We start from the raw sequence: 19,059 nt of genomic DNA, 5'->3' as shown, positions 1-19,059 counted from the left end.
TTTTTCAACAAAAAAACACTTTTTACAAAGTTCACAATCTGCTTATGCCATTTTTTTAAAGGAAAATCTTTGACAATGCTTTCAGAGTATAAAATAAGGCTTAAGTGATTCAAATGAGGAAAAAAAGAAAAACACTTATGCCATATCACAATATCCAAAATCACATATGATTTCTAGTCTCATATCAATGTTATCGATATGCTGCCCAGCCCTCGTTACAACATACTATAATTTTATGTATATCCCTGTTACCAATTTTTATATATCGTCGTTGTCGGGTGAAAACCTTGTATGTCCAAAACCGTTTGTTTTGCATTTTTCATTTTAAAAAACAGCCGATCTACAAGCACACAACGCCTCGCGGTTGCGTGCTTGTAGATCTGCTGTTTTCACTACTTTTGTGCGACGGCCTTGTACGATGAAGCAGGGCTTTACTTTGCGAAAGAACATACAAATTTGAAACTTGGAGACACAAGGTTTCCACCCGACATCGACCATATGTAGGCTAAATGTGAAAAACTGAAACAAAACAAAAGCCATACATAGAAAATCCTTCCAGAGCGGAAGTTCTGGTCCCAACAACACCATTCCAATAATAAATACCATAATATATTCTGTGTGTAGAGTCAGGCAGATGCTACAAAGTTAAACAGCAGGCTGTCTGGTCATTTAAACGCTTTCAACGGCCTAAAGGTCTTCACCGGGTGTTTCTCAACCTTGGTGCCTTGGTGATACTTTGGTGTCTCTTTCATACAGGTTGACGCTTGGAAACAGGAAGAATGGAACCAAGGAAGAGTGGGGCAGGAAATTGTGTCGCTTCATCCGCGTGTGATATTCACGTTTTGTGTGAATGTATTCATGACAGAGAAAAAGTAAAGAGAAACAATTAAAATAAAGCCTAATGTGTACGCTGTCGTAGGACCAAGCAGAAACACACAGACACTCCCAATTTCATTGTTGCATTTGCTGATGTCATTTAGCTGTCATTTGGGTTGTGTGTGTGTATGTATAAGGGGATAAGGATCGAATTGATAAGCGACTTTAAGCCTTATTTGATACTTTGTCATTATGCCGGCGTTGCACAAAAACAGGCAACCTATAAACTCACAAGAAGTCTTTTTTTTTTTTCTCGATATAAATATAATATATTTTCTGGAAAGTCTTGGGAAATGTTCACACACATAACGACAAGCCCCGACGCGGCCACAACCAGGCTGAAAAGCGGAATGATCATCGAAATAATCGACACATCTCATCATCACGTGACCTCGCACGCAACCTGATGACGTCACCATGTTGGTTTGTGCGTGTCCTGGTCTCTCACAGGAACCTGTTGTTGTTTTACTGTGGTGGTCCTCAAAGTGGGGTCCCTCAGGGTACCTTGAGGGGACCCCCCCCCCGTACCTCTTGAGAGCGTACAAAAGGACCCGTACGGTTCTGTAACTCTGAGAGCGTAGGAATGGAACCAAAAGGACCCGTACGGTTCTGTAACTCTGAAAGCGTAGGAATGGAACCAAAAGGACCCGTACGGTTCTGTAACTCTGAAAGCGTAGGAATGGAACCAAATGGACCCGTACGGGTCCATTTGGTTCCATTTCCTACGCTCTCAAGAGTTATTGAGATCCTTAAAGGGACAGTTCACCCAAAAAAATGTTTTTTTTTCTCTCTATCGATTATTCACCCCATGGAGACTTGAATTAATGATTATTATTATTTTTTGTCGCATTCCTAAGCCAATAATTTGATGAGCAGTGGTTCCCTATGGAGACACAAAGAGCCTGCTTTGTTCCATATGGAGACTCAAAGAGCCTGCTTTGTTCCCTATGGAGACACAAAGAGCCTGCTTTGTTTCCTATGGAGACACAAAGAGCCTGCTTTGTTCCATATGGAGACTCAAAGAGCCTGCTTTGTTCTCTATGGAGACGCAAAGAGCCTGCTTTGTTCTCTATGGAGACGCAAAGAGCCTGCTTTGTTCCCTATGGAGACGCAAAGAGCCTGCTTTGTTTCCTATGGAGACACAAAGAGCCTGCTTTGTTCCATATGGAGACTCAAAGAGCCTGCTTTGTTCCCTATGGAGACGCAAAGAGCCTGCTTTGTTCCCTATGGAGACGCAAAGAGCCTGCTTCGTTCCCTATGGAGACACAAAGAGCCTGCTTTGTTCCCTATGGAGACACAAATAGCCTGCTTTGTTCCCTATGGAGACACAAAGAGCCTGCTTCGTTCCCTATGGAGACACAAAGAGCCTGCTTTGTTCCCTATGGAGACACAAAGACCTGCTTCGTTCCCTATGGAGACACAAAGAGCCTGCTTTGATCCCTATGGAGACACAAAGAGCCTGCTTTGTTCCCTATGGAGACACAAAGAGACTGCTTCGAGACACAAAGAGACTGCTTCGTTCCCTATGGAGACACAAAGAGACTGCTTTGTTCCCTATGGAGACACAAAGAGCCTGCTTCGTTCCCTATAGAGACACAAAGAGACTGCTTTGTTCCCTATGGAGACACAAATAGCCTGCTTTGTTCCCTATGGAGACACAAAGAGCCTGCTTCGTTCCCTATGGAGACACAAAGAGACTGCTTCGTTCCCTATGGAGACACAAAGAGACTGCTTTGTTCCCTATGGAGACACAAAGAGCCTGCTTCGTTCCCTATGGAGACACAAAGAGCCTGTTTCGTTCCCTATGGAGACACAAAGAGCCTGCTTTGTTCCCTATGGAGACACAAATAGCCTGCTTTGTAAATTATTGGATTAGGAATGTGACAAAAACAAACAAAACAAATATGATGAATGAATGAATTCAACTCTCCATGGGGTGAGAAATTGATAGAAAAACAGTCATTTCGGGGGTGAACTATCCCATTAAAATACAACGTTAGAGAACCAACAGGTTTTTGTTTGGTCCTAGTGGAGAGGCTCAGGGTTTGTATTGTCTGTACTGGGACGGGGTGGTCTGGGACCCCATCTGGAGGTTGCTGCTGCCCGCTGCGCTCCCGAACCTCAGCGGGGCGGCGGGGCCAGTCCTGTAGCTCTGAGATGACGAGGGCATGGTCATCATCATGCCCGGGGGTCCCGGCCTGGTAGCCCCCACACCCACACCGCCCAGCCCCTGGCTCAGAGCCCCCGCGTAGGGGGAGGCCCCGTAGGCCAGTCCCAGGCCCCCCGCTCCGTAGGGCCTGCTGTGGGGGTGGTGATGCTGGTGCTGGTGGGGGGGCGCGGAGAGCAGCAGAGGCTGAGCGTTCCTCCCGGGGGAGTTGAAGGAGAACTCGGGCGGGGGGCTGCTCTGCTTGAAGGGGGTGGAGGTGAGGGGGTCTCCGCCCAGCGGCGTCGGGAGCGGAGGGAGCACGCCAGAGGAGGAGGAGGTGGAGGAGGCTGGCGGATGGTGGTGTTGGTGGTGGTAGGCCCCTCCTCCTCCCTCCGGGACGGCCAGGGGCGGAGCCATGGAGGGGGCGTGCACATGGTGGTCCTTGAAGATGTGCACGGTGAGCGTGGACACCAGGGACAGCAGGCGGGTGGACACGTGGGCCAGCACCATCTGGTCGTTGGCGTCGCGACGCACACGCACGTGGACCGAGCCGCACTGGGAGGACAAGTTGCGACAGAGAGAGAGACAGTAATAAGTACATTTTGATACAATAACACTTTTGTACTTTTACCCAAGTAAATTTAGAACTTAACAGTATTGTTAATTTTACTGAAGTAAAACATGAGAGTACTTTTTTCCACCACAGATTGTAGTAATTCAAGTGTACATACTGTACATTTGAGGGGAAAAAAAGAAGACATTTGTAGAAAATCTAAAACAGAGCAATTACTTTTATACACTTTTGAAAGAAATGTAAACTGTATAAACAAACACTGTCCATACAAACGGAGCAATTACCTAGAACAATGTTTTTGTGCACAACCTTTCCTATGTGGATATATAGGACAACTATTAGAGGGCATGCATAAAGTGAATGGCAAATCGAGTGGCAAAGTGAGTTCAACGTCGTTTAACATTGTTTAATGCAATCAGATAGGACTTTTCTGTTTGGATGTAAGGGCTGTCAAGGCCAGAGAGTTGGCGTTCCCGCATAACTTCCAGTTATGATGATGATGTCACACGCATAGTAGGGCTGTCACGATTATGACATTTTACTTGACGATTAATTTTCACTCAAATAATTGCGATTAACGATTTAATTGTGTTTTTGTCATTGACAATTACATTTCTGTTTGGCTTTTAGGATTTGAAGTTGCACATGTTAGATATGACACATAACCTAAATATACAAAGAAATTACTGACATATTTGACAACTTTATACTTAAAAAAGAACATTGATAGTGGAAATAGCCGATCTACAAGCTCACAACGCGTCGCGATGCGACGCGTTGTGAGCTTGTAGATCTGCTATTTCCACTATTTTATTACTTACAAAAATATATATATGAACATTTTTCAACATGGAAACGATTATGACGATTATGAAACATAATCGCGATTATGTAAAATAATCGCGATTAGACGATTATGTAATAATTGTGACAGCCCTAACGCATAGCCTCTATTCCTGACAGCAGCAAATGTACAATTCTTAAGGTTTTCCAAGTTAGATTGTAACAGCTCTGTATACACATCATTTCTATTCCCTTTCAATTGTACATACATTGTTTTGATTGTATTGCTCCACTTTTTCTTTGGGCATGTTAATACGTTTTCTCATGCCAATAAAGCCCTTTGAATTTAAATTGATGGGGGCCACCAGGTCCACTTTGAGAACCTTTGCAATGATTTGACCTCTACTGAACTCACCACAAGTATATATTATGATAATGTTATTTAAACAAAACGTGTTCGTTCAATAATGTTACCCGAGCCTGAGGAAGGGCTTTGTGCTCAACATTTAGACAGTTTGTTTGGTGCAATAAAGCACTTGTCTCATTGTCTCATTGTGTGCAAGAGTTTATGTATTTCTCTTAACTATCCTGGTCGTCGCTCAACACCTGCACAATTTGTGTTAGGGATGTGCATGTATGCTCTATTTTTCACCTCTCTTCTGTCTGTCTAAAGCAGTGGTTCTCAAAGTGGATTCCTATGTCCCTTCACGGGGATCTAAATTGACCGGTACAAGTCTGTAACTAAGAGTTAATGGGAGACCTTGAAATGTAAAGGTTTGAGAACCACTGGTCTATATTTAACAGAATGTTCTGACTCCACCTAGAGGTTACTAGGGGTAGGACAGGTCCCTGGGAGACAGGGTTTGTTGTGTTTTGGAAAATCAGCCAGTATGCCCCCCCCCCATGCACGCACGCGCCCCAATGTTGAGAGAGAGAGAGAGAGAGAGAGAGAGAGAGAGAGAGAGAGAGAGAGAGAGAGAGAGAGAGAGTCATGCATGAGTGACTTGTTGTGTCTTTTCGTCTCACTGAACATATGTTTTATGGTCAAACACAAACAAACAAGGAAACTAACAATATTGCAGCTGACAGTGAGTGCGGTTGATTGGCTGGCTGGCTGACAATGCCAGCTCCTCCGTTTCTCACCTACATTAGTCGGGATATGGAAACGAATGACCATTTCCATCTAAACACCATTCCATTTAGTCTTTAAGACACTGTTGGACCTGAATTACCTGACCGTGGATTAAAGTTCTCAGTCGCTTACGACTGAGAACACGCTGGCTTCATTTGGATTCCATGGAAGCCGGCATGACTTCAGTGGGAGTCATGTTTGCGCAGCAGAAATAGCCGTTCTACAAGCGAGAACTATATTTTTGTTGCTCAAACTAACAAAAGCATCTTGCATGAAATTGGCCAGTGATTTCTTCACCTGATTGGCAGTATGTAGAACAGCAGGAACAATATTACTAAAATAATTGTACAAATTGCGTCAATTGTTTAGGAAACTGCACCGTTTCACAAATGACGCATTAGGACTTAGCTGTTACAACTTGTTTTTTTTCGTCGTCGTGAGATTTAATTCATGGAAGCCAATCTTTTTTTTTTTTTGTACATGGAACATGGTAAACAAGAAGATATTTATTTCTGTCCATCTGTAGTGTTCTTCTTACCAGAGACCCGAAGCCCACCGTCCAGAAGTGTTCGTTCCTGACCTCCAGAACGCCGTCTAGAGTGGACACCTGGTTGGACACACACACAGTAATTCACCAAAACATGCTGTTGGAACCGAAACCTTGCATGTCAATTTTCTAACTTTTTATGTTCTTTTGTAAATCAACGCCCTACTTGATCAATCATACTACAACGACACACAAGAGCATCAAAAGTAAAAAAAAAGAAAGAAAAAAGGATCCACTTCGCGCCGTGTTTCGAGCTTGTAGATCTGCTACTTTTGATGCTTTTGAATTTGAATCCTGAAATGTATTGAACATAATGAGGTTCCCACAGACGAAATCAATCAACAGCCAGTGACAGGATGTTTGATGTAAATTGTAAACAATGTTTCTGATATAGAAATGATAATGTTCATCCACATGCCCATCAACCAGACCCCAAAACCACAAGCCCCGCCCCCTTACCTCTCTGAGGAGCTTGTCCAATTGGCCGATGACATGAGAGGGAGTGGTCTAAAAAGACAGAGGAAGTCATGTCATTATGTCCCTGGTGACATCATGTGTGTCGTCGCTGACAGTTTGTGCGTGTTTGTTTTATTGCAATTGCTTTATTATCCAGGTCTTTATCGATACCACTATCAATACTTGTCCATTATTTGATGGAAAGATCAACAGTACTGTAGTGCTTTTCATTTCTTAACTTAAATGAACTTATTGTGGGATATCATTAAAACACAGCTCATTACTAGGCCTTCAACTTCTATCAACCAGAAGGCAAGTGACACAAGTTTGGTAAAAAGTGCCACACATTGAAGAAATTGTTTTGGTTATGTTTCGTTTCGTGCAATACGATAGATCCAAATGGACCTGTAATGGACCAGAGCCTTACAAGTAAACTTAGTATATAGTACAGCATAGTATAATTCAACTGCTCAATTCAGCATTTCTGATCACTGAGTGAGCAATACCTCTTCACAGATGACACGTTGTTGTACAGGCTGTGACAGCGTGACACTGTGGCCCCCTTTCCACCGGGGTTCAACCGGTTCACTTCTTTTTATCCCCACCTAATATTGAACCAGTTCAGAATGTTTCCACTGAAAATGAATTGGTTCAGAACCCTAAAAGTCGGTCCGGAACTGGAGCCAAAGAAATAAAATAAAATGGCCGCCGGTTCCATGAAAGCACCAAGTTGCCAGGAATCTAGAACGGAACCAGTTCTAGAACCAAAGTTCTGTTAGGGGCCAAAAGAACCTTGGTTCAAGAATCAGAGCCGTTCAACTTTCTTGGACCTGTGGTTCGTTCTTGCGAACCGGCCGCAAACAGGCTTGTGTTTCCACCAGATTGAACCAAGGAGGAATCAAGGATTTTGTGGTTCCCGTTCAGAACCAGCTTTTACGGTTCAGAACCAACTCCGGTTCTCGGTGGAAAAGCTCACCTCTGGTTCATCCCATAGGCGGGAGAAAGAACCCCAACCGGTTCTTTGCCGGTTGAAAAGCGCCCTTAGTGGAAAAGGGGCCAGAGTGTGTCAGTGTGACTTGATCGTGTTACACGTGGGATGTGCGTGTGAATCAAACAAAACTGAATCAGAGTTATGACACTGAGCAGCCGGTCAACCATCATGGGCCGATCAGCTGAAAACCAGGCCGATACAGATTGGCGGGCGACTGCTCAGTGTGTGTGTGTGTGTGTGTGTGTGAGTGTATAGGGGTGTGTGTTTTACCTGCAGCAGGACCTTCCCACTGTAGACACTCATTGGATACATGGTTCCGAAGGTCATGAGCGCTATGGCGACCGCTGACGCTGTGTCTACCATGGTGTAGTCACTGGAACACACACACACACACACACACACACACACACACACACACACACACACACACACACACACACACACACACACACACACACACACACACACACACACACACACACACACACACACACTAAATGAATGACAGAGAGAACACAGTACTATGCAGAAGATATCATCAGAAAAACAGTCGTAAAACGCAATGCAAAATAAATGGTATTTACTGTCTATATTCAATTATGATGTTATCTATGAAGTCACTATTGTATCCATAATTAGGCAAAATGCTAGTCAAATTTAACTGCCTATTGATTCAAAAATAAAATCTTACATATATGAAAAGCCATCCTCATACAAATTAATTAACCCACATCACAGACAATTCTACAACATATTCACCATCATCCAATCGCCTTTGCACCGCTCACTTCGCACAGGCGTGATTTTTTGTCTTAGTGCGAGTATGATCCACAAATGTATGTGTGCATCATACTTGATCTCTATGTAGGAGATGCACAGGGACCTACTTGATCTCTATGAGCATGTAGGTGATGCAGAGGACCTACTTGATCTCTATGAGCATGTAGGTGATGCACAGGGACCTACTTGATCTCTATGAGCATGTAGGTGATGCAGAGGGACCTACTTGATCTCTATGAGCATGTAGGTGATGCAGAGGACCTACTTGATCTCTATGAGCATGTAGGTGATGCAGAGGACCTACTTGATCTCTATCAGCATGTAGGTGATGCAGAGGACCTACTTGATCTCTATGAGCATGTAGGTGATGTAGAGGGACCTACTTGATCTCTATGAGCATGTAGGTGATGTAGAGAGGGACCTACTTGATCTCTATGAGCATGTAGGTGATGTAGAGAGGGACCTACTTGATCTCTATGAGCATGTAGGTGATGTAGAGAGGGACCTACTTGATCTCTATGAGCATGTAGGTGATGTAGAGAGGGACCTACTTGATCTCTATGAGCATGTAGGTGATGTAGAGAGGGACCTACTTGATCTCTATGAGCATGTAGGTGATGCAGAGGGACAGAGCTCCAGCCAGGTTGACCAGGACGAATGGATTCATACGAGGAAGCAACACACTGCTGAGACCTGGAATGATACCACACACACTGCACATGGCGCGCACACACACACACACACACACACACACACACACACACACACACACACACACACACACACACACACACACACACAGTAAGTAAGTAGATCAAAGCCTTTTACAGTATTAAATGGTTGTTCCAATCACATTAATCATCATGTTCTATTAACATGTTCTGTTCACGATGACGCTTGATATTGTCACATTTTCCTGGATGACAGGACTGAACCATGAACAAAGCCTAGACAAAAATAACTATATTGTTTATTTTCTACTTACTGTTACCTGCCGATAAAGCTCACCTAATTCTAATAGAGGGTATGCGCGTGACATCACTGTTGCTGGAAGTTATGTGGGAACACGCCTACTGAGTGGCAAAAAACTAATTTCTGCCATTGACAGCCCATACATCCAAACAGAAAAGTCCTATCTGATTGTATTAAACAAAGTTAACTCACCAACATTGCGGCTGTACTGAAAGCTTGAATTATCCTCTTTCTATCTGCAAAGTTTTTGTTTCATAAAAATCCACCATAGGCATGTTAGGAGCTACTTTCTGTCAAGACATTCTGTGCAGGTTTTCTTTTATTTTTCCAAGTGTCAGAGTTTGGAAGCACTCGTTTTCAACAACACAACATCCTGCTGCCTCCTGCATTATGTGACATTTAGAAACAGGTGGTATGCAGGGCCGTTGAGTGGTTTGCAACTAGCACTTCCAAACTCCAGTGCTCCATGCTGCTCAATGTTTTGCCACTCAGTCTAGATTAGGGGGGCGGGTCCCAGTGGACGTGCATACCCTCTATTGAATTGAAATCTGTTCTTTCTTTTCTCTCAAATGAGTGACACTGAGAAAGTAGTAAAGACATTCCTACGCTGTCTCCATCTCAGCTGTCTCTCCTACCCGTCTCTCTCTCAGCCTTCCCGTCTGTCTTGCCTAAACTGTCTCGTTCAACTTTCCTACTGCTCGTATCCCCGACGCCGTCTCATTCTCAGCTTTCCCACTGTCCGTCTCTCCTTCACTCTCCCGCTCAGCTTTCATGTTGTCGGCCTCACCTACACTCTCTCGTTCAGCTTTCCTACTGTCTGTCTCTCTCTCTCTCCTACACCGTTTCTCTCAGCTTTCCTACTATCCGTCCCTCCCTACACTGTCTCCATCTCAGCCTTCCTACTGTCTACATCAGGGGTCTTCAACACGGGGTACAGGACCCCTAGGTGGTCCTCAGAGTTACTACAGGGGGTCCTCCAAATCTTTGTGTGATAGAAACCTTTTTTTCCTCCTTTTTCTTATTAACCACTTGAACCCTAGCGTCCATATTCGGAGAACTTACAGTAGACCAAAAATAGCAGATCTACAAGATCTCAAGATCGGCTATTTTTGGCAAAGAGCTTTGGTGTAGAGGGGAAAAAGAGACTAAGTGAAAGGTCAAGTTTTTTAAGTATTGACGGTTCAAGTGGTTAAATATCTGAAAACACAAATTGAGATGATTCAAAAATACACTGATGATTGTACTGTCAAAAGATGAAACTATATGGAATCTATGAAAAGGTTGTGGGGGTCCTTGCTTCATCTTTCTCTCAACTAAGGGGTCCTTGGCCTGAAAATATTGAAGACCCCTGCAGTAAATGACACAGACAATCACAGGGTTTGTCCCTGTTCGACCCTGCAAGGATAAATCCACGCCTACAATAAACTATCAATATAATCCTTGAGTTTTTTGGGCGTCCATCTGTGCCCCTGACAGACATGAGAAGTGTTTGGCCCAGTTTATCCTGCTCGTATGTAGCGCGGCAGAGGCAGTCTGAGAGGCCAGCTGTTAGCGTCCGGGGAGGGGGGGGGAGCGCCGACCCACCAAAACACTGCTGACCCCACATGAACTCCATGCTCACAACACATGTACTGTAAGCCTACTTCCTCAAACCGGTCTAAGAACAGGTCCAATGAGCTGCTTGGTCTCAGGTCACACGTTAGGCCCTGTCACAACTATTACACAATCGCCTCTTCAACATTATTTGAGATGATCGCTATATATATATATATATATATTAGGGCTGGGATGCGATTAAAACTTTTAATCGAATTAATTACAGGCTCTGTGAATAATTAATCGCAATTAATAACATTTTAATCGCACATCGATATTTGACCTGAGAAGCCTTTTTTTTTCCCAAGTAAAACACATTTTGTTGTACGAGTGAATCAACAAGTGAGTTTTTTAAATCTAAATTTCGCATCCACTGGGCCAAGCAAAGCGCTCTGATCGGCTACTTCTCCCTTTGCATTTGTGGTCTCTTCTTGGTTGGTGCATCGCTATGATCGGTATGCCCGAAACTGAAGGTTCTGTGGTGCAGAATTTTGCATAATCGTCATAATATTTTCCACGTTGAAAAAATGTTAGTATGTTTTCAAAAAATTCAAAAATGTTGGAAATGGCAGATTTACATTCTCAAAGAGTATAATAAGAGTATAATTAGTGGGCTCCATCTTTTCGGGAGAGCCCATAGTTGTGTTATCGTCACTATTTTTCTCCACGAAAAAAACAAAAAACTAAACGTGGAACACTCCAGCTCTGCCATGCTTCCCACCTAGAATGTTCGTTCAGAACCTCTCTTCTCCCATAATGTCTTTGGAATCTTTTAATCATTTTTGAAATATTGAACCTAACGTAACGTGACATTTATTTTACGTTCTCTACATCCAGGTCATGTCTGGTGCTACTTTCATTTTAAAACGTCTTGTGTCTAAGACAGAACCTCTCTCCTCACCTTTACCCTGCTTAAACCCTATGTACCAGGGGTCTTCAACAGGGGGTCAATCACACTTGCAAATAAATTCCGTCCTGTGCGAATTCCGTGCGCTTTTTGCCCAGGGTGTCTTACTGGTGTTTTAGTCTATGAATTATATTATGGATACGTCATGGACAGTACATTTATTTTAACTGTACTGAAGTACAGTCATTTAAAATATCTATACTTTACTCTAAGGGAAAACACAAGAGGGGAGACTGGATTGACGCTCCTATAATCCTGCTGGTGCATTGATATCACTTAACCTGCTAATACTATTCCCCTGATGTGTGTGTGTGGCTGTGCGTTCACACAGGCATGTTTTGTGTATGGCTATATTCCCCCATTCCAGTGTGTGTGTGTGTGTGTGTGTGTGTGTGTGTGTGTGTGTGTGTGTTAATCCTGGAGCGGTGTAGACAGTGTGTCGGATTAAAGGGAGACAAACAAACTCGTCTGTCTGTTGGCCCACAAGAGAGACTTCATATTTTTGCTCTCCCCATGTGTGTGTGTGTGCTGTACTCCCCCTCCCCACTTACACACAGTGTGTGTGTGTGTGTGTGTGCGTGCACGCTCTTGTTCCAGCCAATCAGTGTGGGCCAACAGAGCGGCAGGCTTATATAACCCAGTTAGCCTCTAGACCCTGTTGGGGCAACATGAGGACACACACACACACACACACACACACACACACACACACACACACACACACACACACACACACACACACACACACACACACACACACACACACACACACACACACACACACACACACACACACACACACACACACACACACACACACAACTAGGCTGTGATGTACTGTTCACTAGTAGCCTTTCAGCCAATCGGAGCTCAGTTCGGTTACACAGCTCTGGGGTCAACGCTCCAGGTACCCTGCTCACTGTGTGTGTGTGTGTGTGTGTGTGTGTGTGTGTGTTTGAGTGCATGCATGTGTGCAGTACACTGAAGAGTGCAGATTAAACATGACTTCATTTCCTGCAGCTGTGTGTGTGTGTGTGTGTGTGTGTGTGTGTCTGTACAGCTCCGACACACAACACACATTGTATTCCTAATCCCTGTGCGTTATTACCCCTTTACTATTTTTATTATTGTTCCTGAATTTGTCCTGTTTCACAACTGCTGGAAATTAATTTCCCCCACGGGATTAATAAAGGCCTGTCTGTCTGTCCAGTCTGTCTGTCTGTCTATCTACCCACTAAGGCTGGGCAATATATCGAAAATGTATCGATATCGAGGTATCAACATGCGAGGTATACATATCGACGAAGACGGCTTGAAATGATGCATGTGTCAAATTAATTAACAGACACACTATGCATGCACGTAGCACATGCAAAAAAGCAGTCCATCTGTAACCAGGTGTGCTTATTTCAATAAAAAACATTGTTGGAAAATTGAGATAAGGCATTTAGTTTAGTTTAGTTTATTAGCACATCATATAAAACATGTAACATTATATACATGGGAACAAAATACAGTGCGAGGAAAGGAAGAAGCCATCAGGCTTATTTGGAATCCTTCCCTTATTGGAAGAGTTAATAAAATTACAGCTTTAAAAGTTCAATAACAATACAGTAGAAAACCACAAAAGGGGCAGCTGTGCAATGAAGAGATAATAACACAGAAACTGCACAAAAGAACAAAAGACAAGAGAAAAAGAAGAAAAAAAAACATAAAGAAAACACATCAGTAAGCTAAATCATGTTGACTACAGTTAGGACGAAATAAGATATAGCTTTAGATGTTTTTTGAATACTGGCAAGGATATTGATAACTTCAGTGAAGCATCTAGACAGTTCCACAAATGAGGGCCTCTAAATTTGATAAATGATTGATGTTTTGAAGTACGACAAAGAGGTAAATCAAAATCATCCCTTTGCCTTGTGGGGTAGGAGTGAATGTCAGAAGTTAACTGAAAAAAATTATGAAAAGAAAATGGAATGTCTTGTTTGCATTTTTTAAATTTAAACATAAACAAACAGGTTTGTAGAATATTTACTTTGTCAATAGGCAATAATGAATATTTAATGAAGAGAGGAGCAGATGGCTCATATCTATTTGACTGAGAAATCATTCTCACAAACCTTTTTTGAATGATCAGAATTTGTGTTAAGAATGATGGACATGTTGCAGCCCAAACAATATTACAGTAACTAATATGTGGGGAAATTAAGCTATAATAAAGCGTTAAATGGGACGAAGGAAGAACAAATGGACAGATTTTTCTCAATATACCAAGCATCTTCATCGACTTCTTGCATACAGTATCAATCTGTTGTTTCCAGTTTAAGTTTTCATCTATAATGACACCCAAGAATTTTGTATAAGGAACCTGGCAAATTTCTGAGCCATTGATTAAGATTCTCGATTTTTCATGGGGGAATATTTTGTTTATGTTGATGATTTCATTTCTCTATTCTATGTGTACTGTGCAGTGTGCATGCATGGAAATGCTATTCATTATCTGGGTTATTTCTGATAAGAAGCAAGCTATATCATGCCATGCTTAGATTATTTTGTATATCATTTATATTAGGACAAATTTGCATGACAGTAAATGTATGACGGAATCATTTGAAAACTGCGGGACGCAACAGTCTGGCTTCGAGAGACTAGTGCCGATGTACAGTATGGGGCCGAGACATACAGTAGACCAGGGTTCCCCAATTAGTTTTCCCCAAAGGCCGAATTATGTCTATGGTACCAAGCCGAGGGCCACAGCATTGAGGGGAGGCGGCGGTGGCGTTCCCGCTACTCCAGCGACAGTTCAGATATACTAGTGTTGTTGCTGCTCTTATACCACCATTATTATATAGAAAAGAGTGGATTGTTGCAGCCCTAGAATACAGTATATCCAGTTGTTTTTTTCCTGTCAGATCATGAATACTTACTGGAACTCCTTTCACTAGCAGGAAAACAATGACGCTAGTGATTTAGCAGCTAACGCTGCGAGCTGCAGAATATCAAACTACACACACAAACACACACACAATGACAAGCTCACGACTCAGCGCTCTGTGTGTGTGTATGTGTGTGTGTGTATGTGTGTGTGTATGTATGTGTGCGTGTGTCAGCAGAGACAGAGTAAGGTGGAAGGTGATCCTAACACTTAAAAGTGAAACTCAAGCCCAAGCCCACATCTATTATTCACACTAACAAGTTACACAGCATTCATCATCCTGCAAGAAGTGGATACAGTGAGTGCGTGTGCGTGTACACACACAAACCCCCACAGTGAGGTCCTCATGGCATCTAGTGCACGCACGCGCACGCACGCACGCACGCACGCACGCACGCGCGCACACACACACACACACACACACACACACACACACACACACACACACACACACACACACACACACACACACACACACACACACACACACACACACACACACACACACACACACACACACACACACACACACACACACACACACAGTGTAGAGGTAGTATCTTACTAACAGGTCTTAAGGGTATCAGAGCTTGATGTTCTGCGACTCTTGACCCCTCAATAGGGATGGGACGATAAGCGATATTATCGTTTATCGTGATAAAAAACACTCACGCTAATCGTATTGTGGAGATTTAATTTATCGCGATATCGTCCTCCGTCATGCACTGGGATCAATTCAGCTTTTATTTGCCGAGCTGCACATCCGGCACCACTTAAACCCTCTATAATTGGTAAAAGGTACTATAAGGTGTATAATATACATACTTCATACAGTCTTTTTTTCACTCTCTATCAAATGTCTTTGCCAAAAAATAGCCCATCTAAAAGCTCACAACGCGTCGTGTTGTGACACGTTGTGAGCATGTAGAATGGCTATTTTTTGGCAAATGTTATAATGGATTTTGATTATCGCGATAATATCGTAAATCGCGATTTCTTTCGTCACAATAATCGTGATATGAAATGTTCATATCGTCGCATCCTACCTCTCAATGCACCTCCCAGCTCTGTGTTAGGAGAGTGAACGTGTGTGTGTGTGTGTGTGTGTGTGCGTGTGCATGTGTGTGTGCGCGCGTGCATGCCTGTTGCCACACTGTCGTGTTCGTAACAAGGTTTCCTGCAGCGCTTTATTTCCCAGGCCGGCCTAAAATCTGTAGCACCCAGCCAAGAAGTCTGGTGAAAATTATGCACAATTCCTACTAAACGTGCAAAACAAACTATACTTTTGCGTTTGTTTAAGCAATTTCTCCTCCTATGTTGAGGGCAAAAAATACAAATGAATCAAAATGAAGGGAATTCATTTAATGAAATTAATGAATTAAAATGTGTCTGCGCGCTGAGTCCCCCCCCCAGCCTACCAAATGGCCAAGCCTTTTTCCTGTGGGAAACCCTGCGTAACTTGTAAACTTGGTTCCAAATCATAATGTATTATACCATGTAGAAAACATTGTGTTTTGTTGATTGACACACACAGTCACACACACACACACACACACACACACACACACACACACACACACACACACACACACACACACACACACACACACACACACACACACACACACACACACACACACACACACACACACACACACACACACACACGAACATGTCCCCCGTCATTTCCAGGGACTGCCCATAAGTCCGAAGGTTCATTAGTCCGAATTTAGTTAGGGTTACTGAGGTTAGGGTTAGAGTTAGGCATAGTATTCTTAACAAATTCGGACCGCCATTTCCATTCACAGAAATATACTGTAGCTAAGCAGCGAGTTGCACTGGCTTCAACTAATGTGGTTTCCAATAAGACTTACTTACAGTATGTGACTGACAAGACGATGCGACTGAGAAACTGCACGCGGAGACAAACATTAACAATATGGCTTTGAATTCAACTTTTAGAACTGTGTGTGTGTGTTCGTGTGGGGGTGTGTGCGCATGTTTGGGGGTGTGTGCGCGCGTGTGTGAGTGTGTGTTCATGTGCGTGTGTGTGTTCATGTGTGTGTGTGTGTGTATGTGTGTGTGTGTGTGTGTGTGTGTGTGTGTGTGTGTGTGTGTGTGTGCATGCGTGGGATGTGTCTGTGTGGGAAAGAGAAAGTTGATCTGACTGTGGTTCTGAAAATCCTAATCAATGAACCAATCAGATTTCCCCACCCAGCGTTGTGACCCCGTGACCTCTGACCTGTCTGACCGGGCAAGATGGCCACCGTTGCCCTCTTGACCTCAGAGGAACTGATATGCGCACGCACACACAAGTGCATGTCTCTACAGTAAGGGTGTGCGTGTGTGTAAATGGATCATGGTGAGTCAGTGTAACTCAATATTTTCCTTGCCTTATCTTAAAATCTGCTGAGAGAGAGAGAGAGAGAGAGAGAGAGAGAGAGAGAGAGAGAGAGAGAGAGAGAGAGAGAGAGAGAGAGAGAGAGAGAGAGAGAGAGAGAGAGAGAGAGAGAGAGAGAGAGAGAGAGCAAGAGAGAGAGAGACACACAGAGAGATGGATAGATGAGGGTAGAAAAAGACAGGAACAGACATGAAGAGAGAGATGTGGGTTGTATAGTTAGGAACAGAAATACAGTGGTCCTCCTCCTTACCTTCGACTGATGTCTGCAACATGCTCCTGTAGCCAACTGCTACTGGCAGCTAGAGAGAGAGAGAGAGAGAGAGAGAGAGAGAGAGAGAGAGAGAGAGAGAGAGAGAGAGAGAGGAGAGAGAGAGAGAGAGTGTTCTTAGTAATGCAGAAATGCTTGCAAACTCCAAATGGAATAGGGCTGCAAAAATACTAAATACACACAACAAAAACACCAACAACAGAATCTTAATTTACTGCCAAACTACTACTACTTTTTTGCCAAAGTAGACAACAAGAGACTCTTTCCAACTCGTTCAGACTGGCAGTCTGTGACATTCAGTTGGCACAGACCAGGGGGCCAGTTCTCCAGATTTAACATGAAACAAACCCCAAACTAAGTGTTCCTACGATTGACCGCTAGTTTCGCTGTTTCTCCCCCGGCTGGTACCAAAAGGAATATGTTCTCCATTGGACCCCATTCATTCTTCCCCGAACTTTACATTTGATTTTCTTACCTTAATAAACATAGTCACGAATACTTAATGGTTCCTGTCACTAGTTTAAAGTCTTGTTTCAATCACCAAGATAATGCGTTTTGTGAAAATATGGTCCCATTTATTTTATAATAGATGTTAAAGCTGAGTATGATGTAGGAGGATTCTCATCTACACCCACAGACCGTAGGTCCCCACCCTCCTCCTCCTTAGTCTGCTTTATTTTCGGCAAGCTCCCAAGTAACCCTGCGGTTGCACGTGACCGTTGGCAGCCAATAGCCTTCCTTGGGTACCATTAATACAATGATGCGGACACCCATACAAGGGCAAAAAAAAAGCTTCATTTTCGCTCTGATAGAAACCCACCGTCCATCGTTGTGAAGAATAATATTCTATGATTTTTCAAAGGTCTGTGAAAAAACTCCCTGAATCCGAGCAGAGGCAGAGTAGACTATGTTTTAACTTTGGTGGTAAATATATCAATAGATTATTTTTCATGAGCAAATCAATTAGTCTGAATAACCATGTGCTTAAACCCTGTTTTAAACTTAAAATCCAAACCACACCCGCAGCTGTTTAACAAGATAGCCTGGCTTTAGCCAGACTGATAACATGGATTAACTCACACGTTCCTCCACGGGGGAAAGTGTGAGTGAATCCATGTTATCAGTCTGACTAATGCCAGGCTAGCTGACAGAGAGAGACCTCTAAATCAGGGGTCCCAAACATTTTGAAGTCTACACAAAGCAGTAGCCAGGCAGCTGGTGATCACCTTAGGGTCAATCCAATGAAATAAGTATAATTTTTGTGAGGCAGGTCGTTGCGAACCCCTGGGTTTGGGCCCGCTTATACCTAACTGACAACTGGTCCCTGCTGCTGAGGCTGGTTAACGCAGAGGAGTGTCAGGTGTCTGAAGCATGTGAACTAATGAGTGACAGCTTTCCATGCCTGTGACATGCAAGTTAATTATTAGTAGTATATACATATTTTTTTGTCCTTGATTAGGCTTTAGATTAGTGTTATTGTACTTGATTGGGTTTGATTATCACTTCAATAAAAACGCCAAATTCACAACAGTTCACAACAAGTGGTTAAAACCGGGAAAAGACAACACTTATGTTGTACAAATAATAATGACGATAATAATCATTAATTAGCATACATTTTAGGCCCAACCCGGCCTGAAAATGTTGTGTTAGGGCAGAATTTGAGAACTCTAGTAAGCTATAGGGCAGGCA

The 19,059-nt window shown here is 43.2% G+C and overlaps 1 protein-coding gene across 2 annotated transcripts in view; it reads right to left on the bottom strand.

The window, feature by feature from the left end:
* Positions 1-1,649: 1,649 nt before the first annotated feature.
* The window catches only part of slc30a6 (solute carrier family 30 member 6), a 69,217-nt gene continuing 51,807 nt past the window's right edge, over positions 1,650-19,059 (bottom strand). Inside the window, exons 10-16 of one of the 2 annotated variants that reach the window (XM_080741199.1) lie at positions 17,350-17,398; positions 8,915-8,998; positions 8,432-8,467; positions 7,776-7,878; positions 6,518-6,565; positions 6,050-6,118; positions 1,650-3,577 (exon numbers count right to left, since the gene is read on the bottom strand). In XM_080741199.1, the coding sequence (XP_080597325.1) occupies positions 2,915-3,577; positions 6,050-6,118; positions 6,518-6,565; positions 7,776-7,878; positions 8,432-8,467; positions 8,915-8,998; positions 17,350-17,398 (1,052 nt within the window). In that variant the 3' untranslated portion in view covers positions 1,650-2,914. Of the gene's footprint in view, positions 3,578-6,049; positions 6,119-6,517; positions 6,566-7,775; positions 7,879-8,431; positions 8,468-8,878; positions 8,999-17,349; positions 17,399-19,059 lie in introns of both variants that reach the window. The other variant, XM_080741198.1, reaches the window with a different exon arrangement.

Source organism: Nannobrachium achirus (assembly GCF_963921795.1).
Source record: "Nannobrachium achirus genome assembly, chromosome: 13".
NCBI lineage: Eukaryota > Metazoa > Chordata > Actinopteri > Myctophiformes > Myctophidae > Nannobrachium > Nannobrachium achirus.
This window is presented reverse-complemented; position numbering and strand designations above follow the sequence as displayed.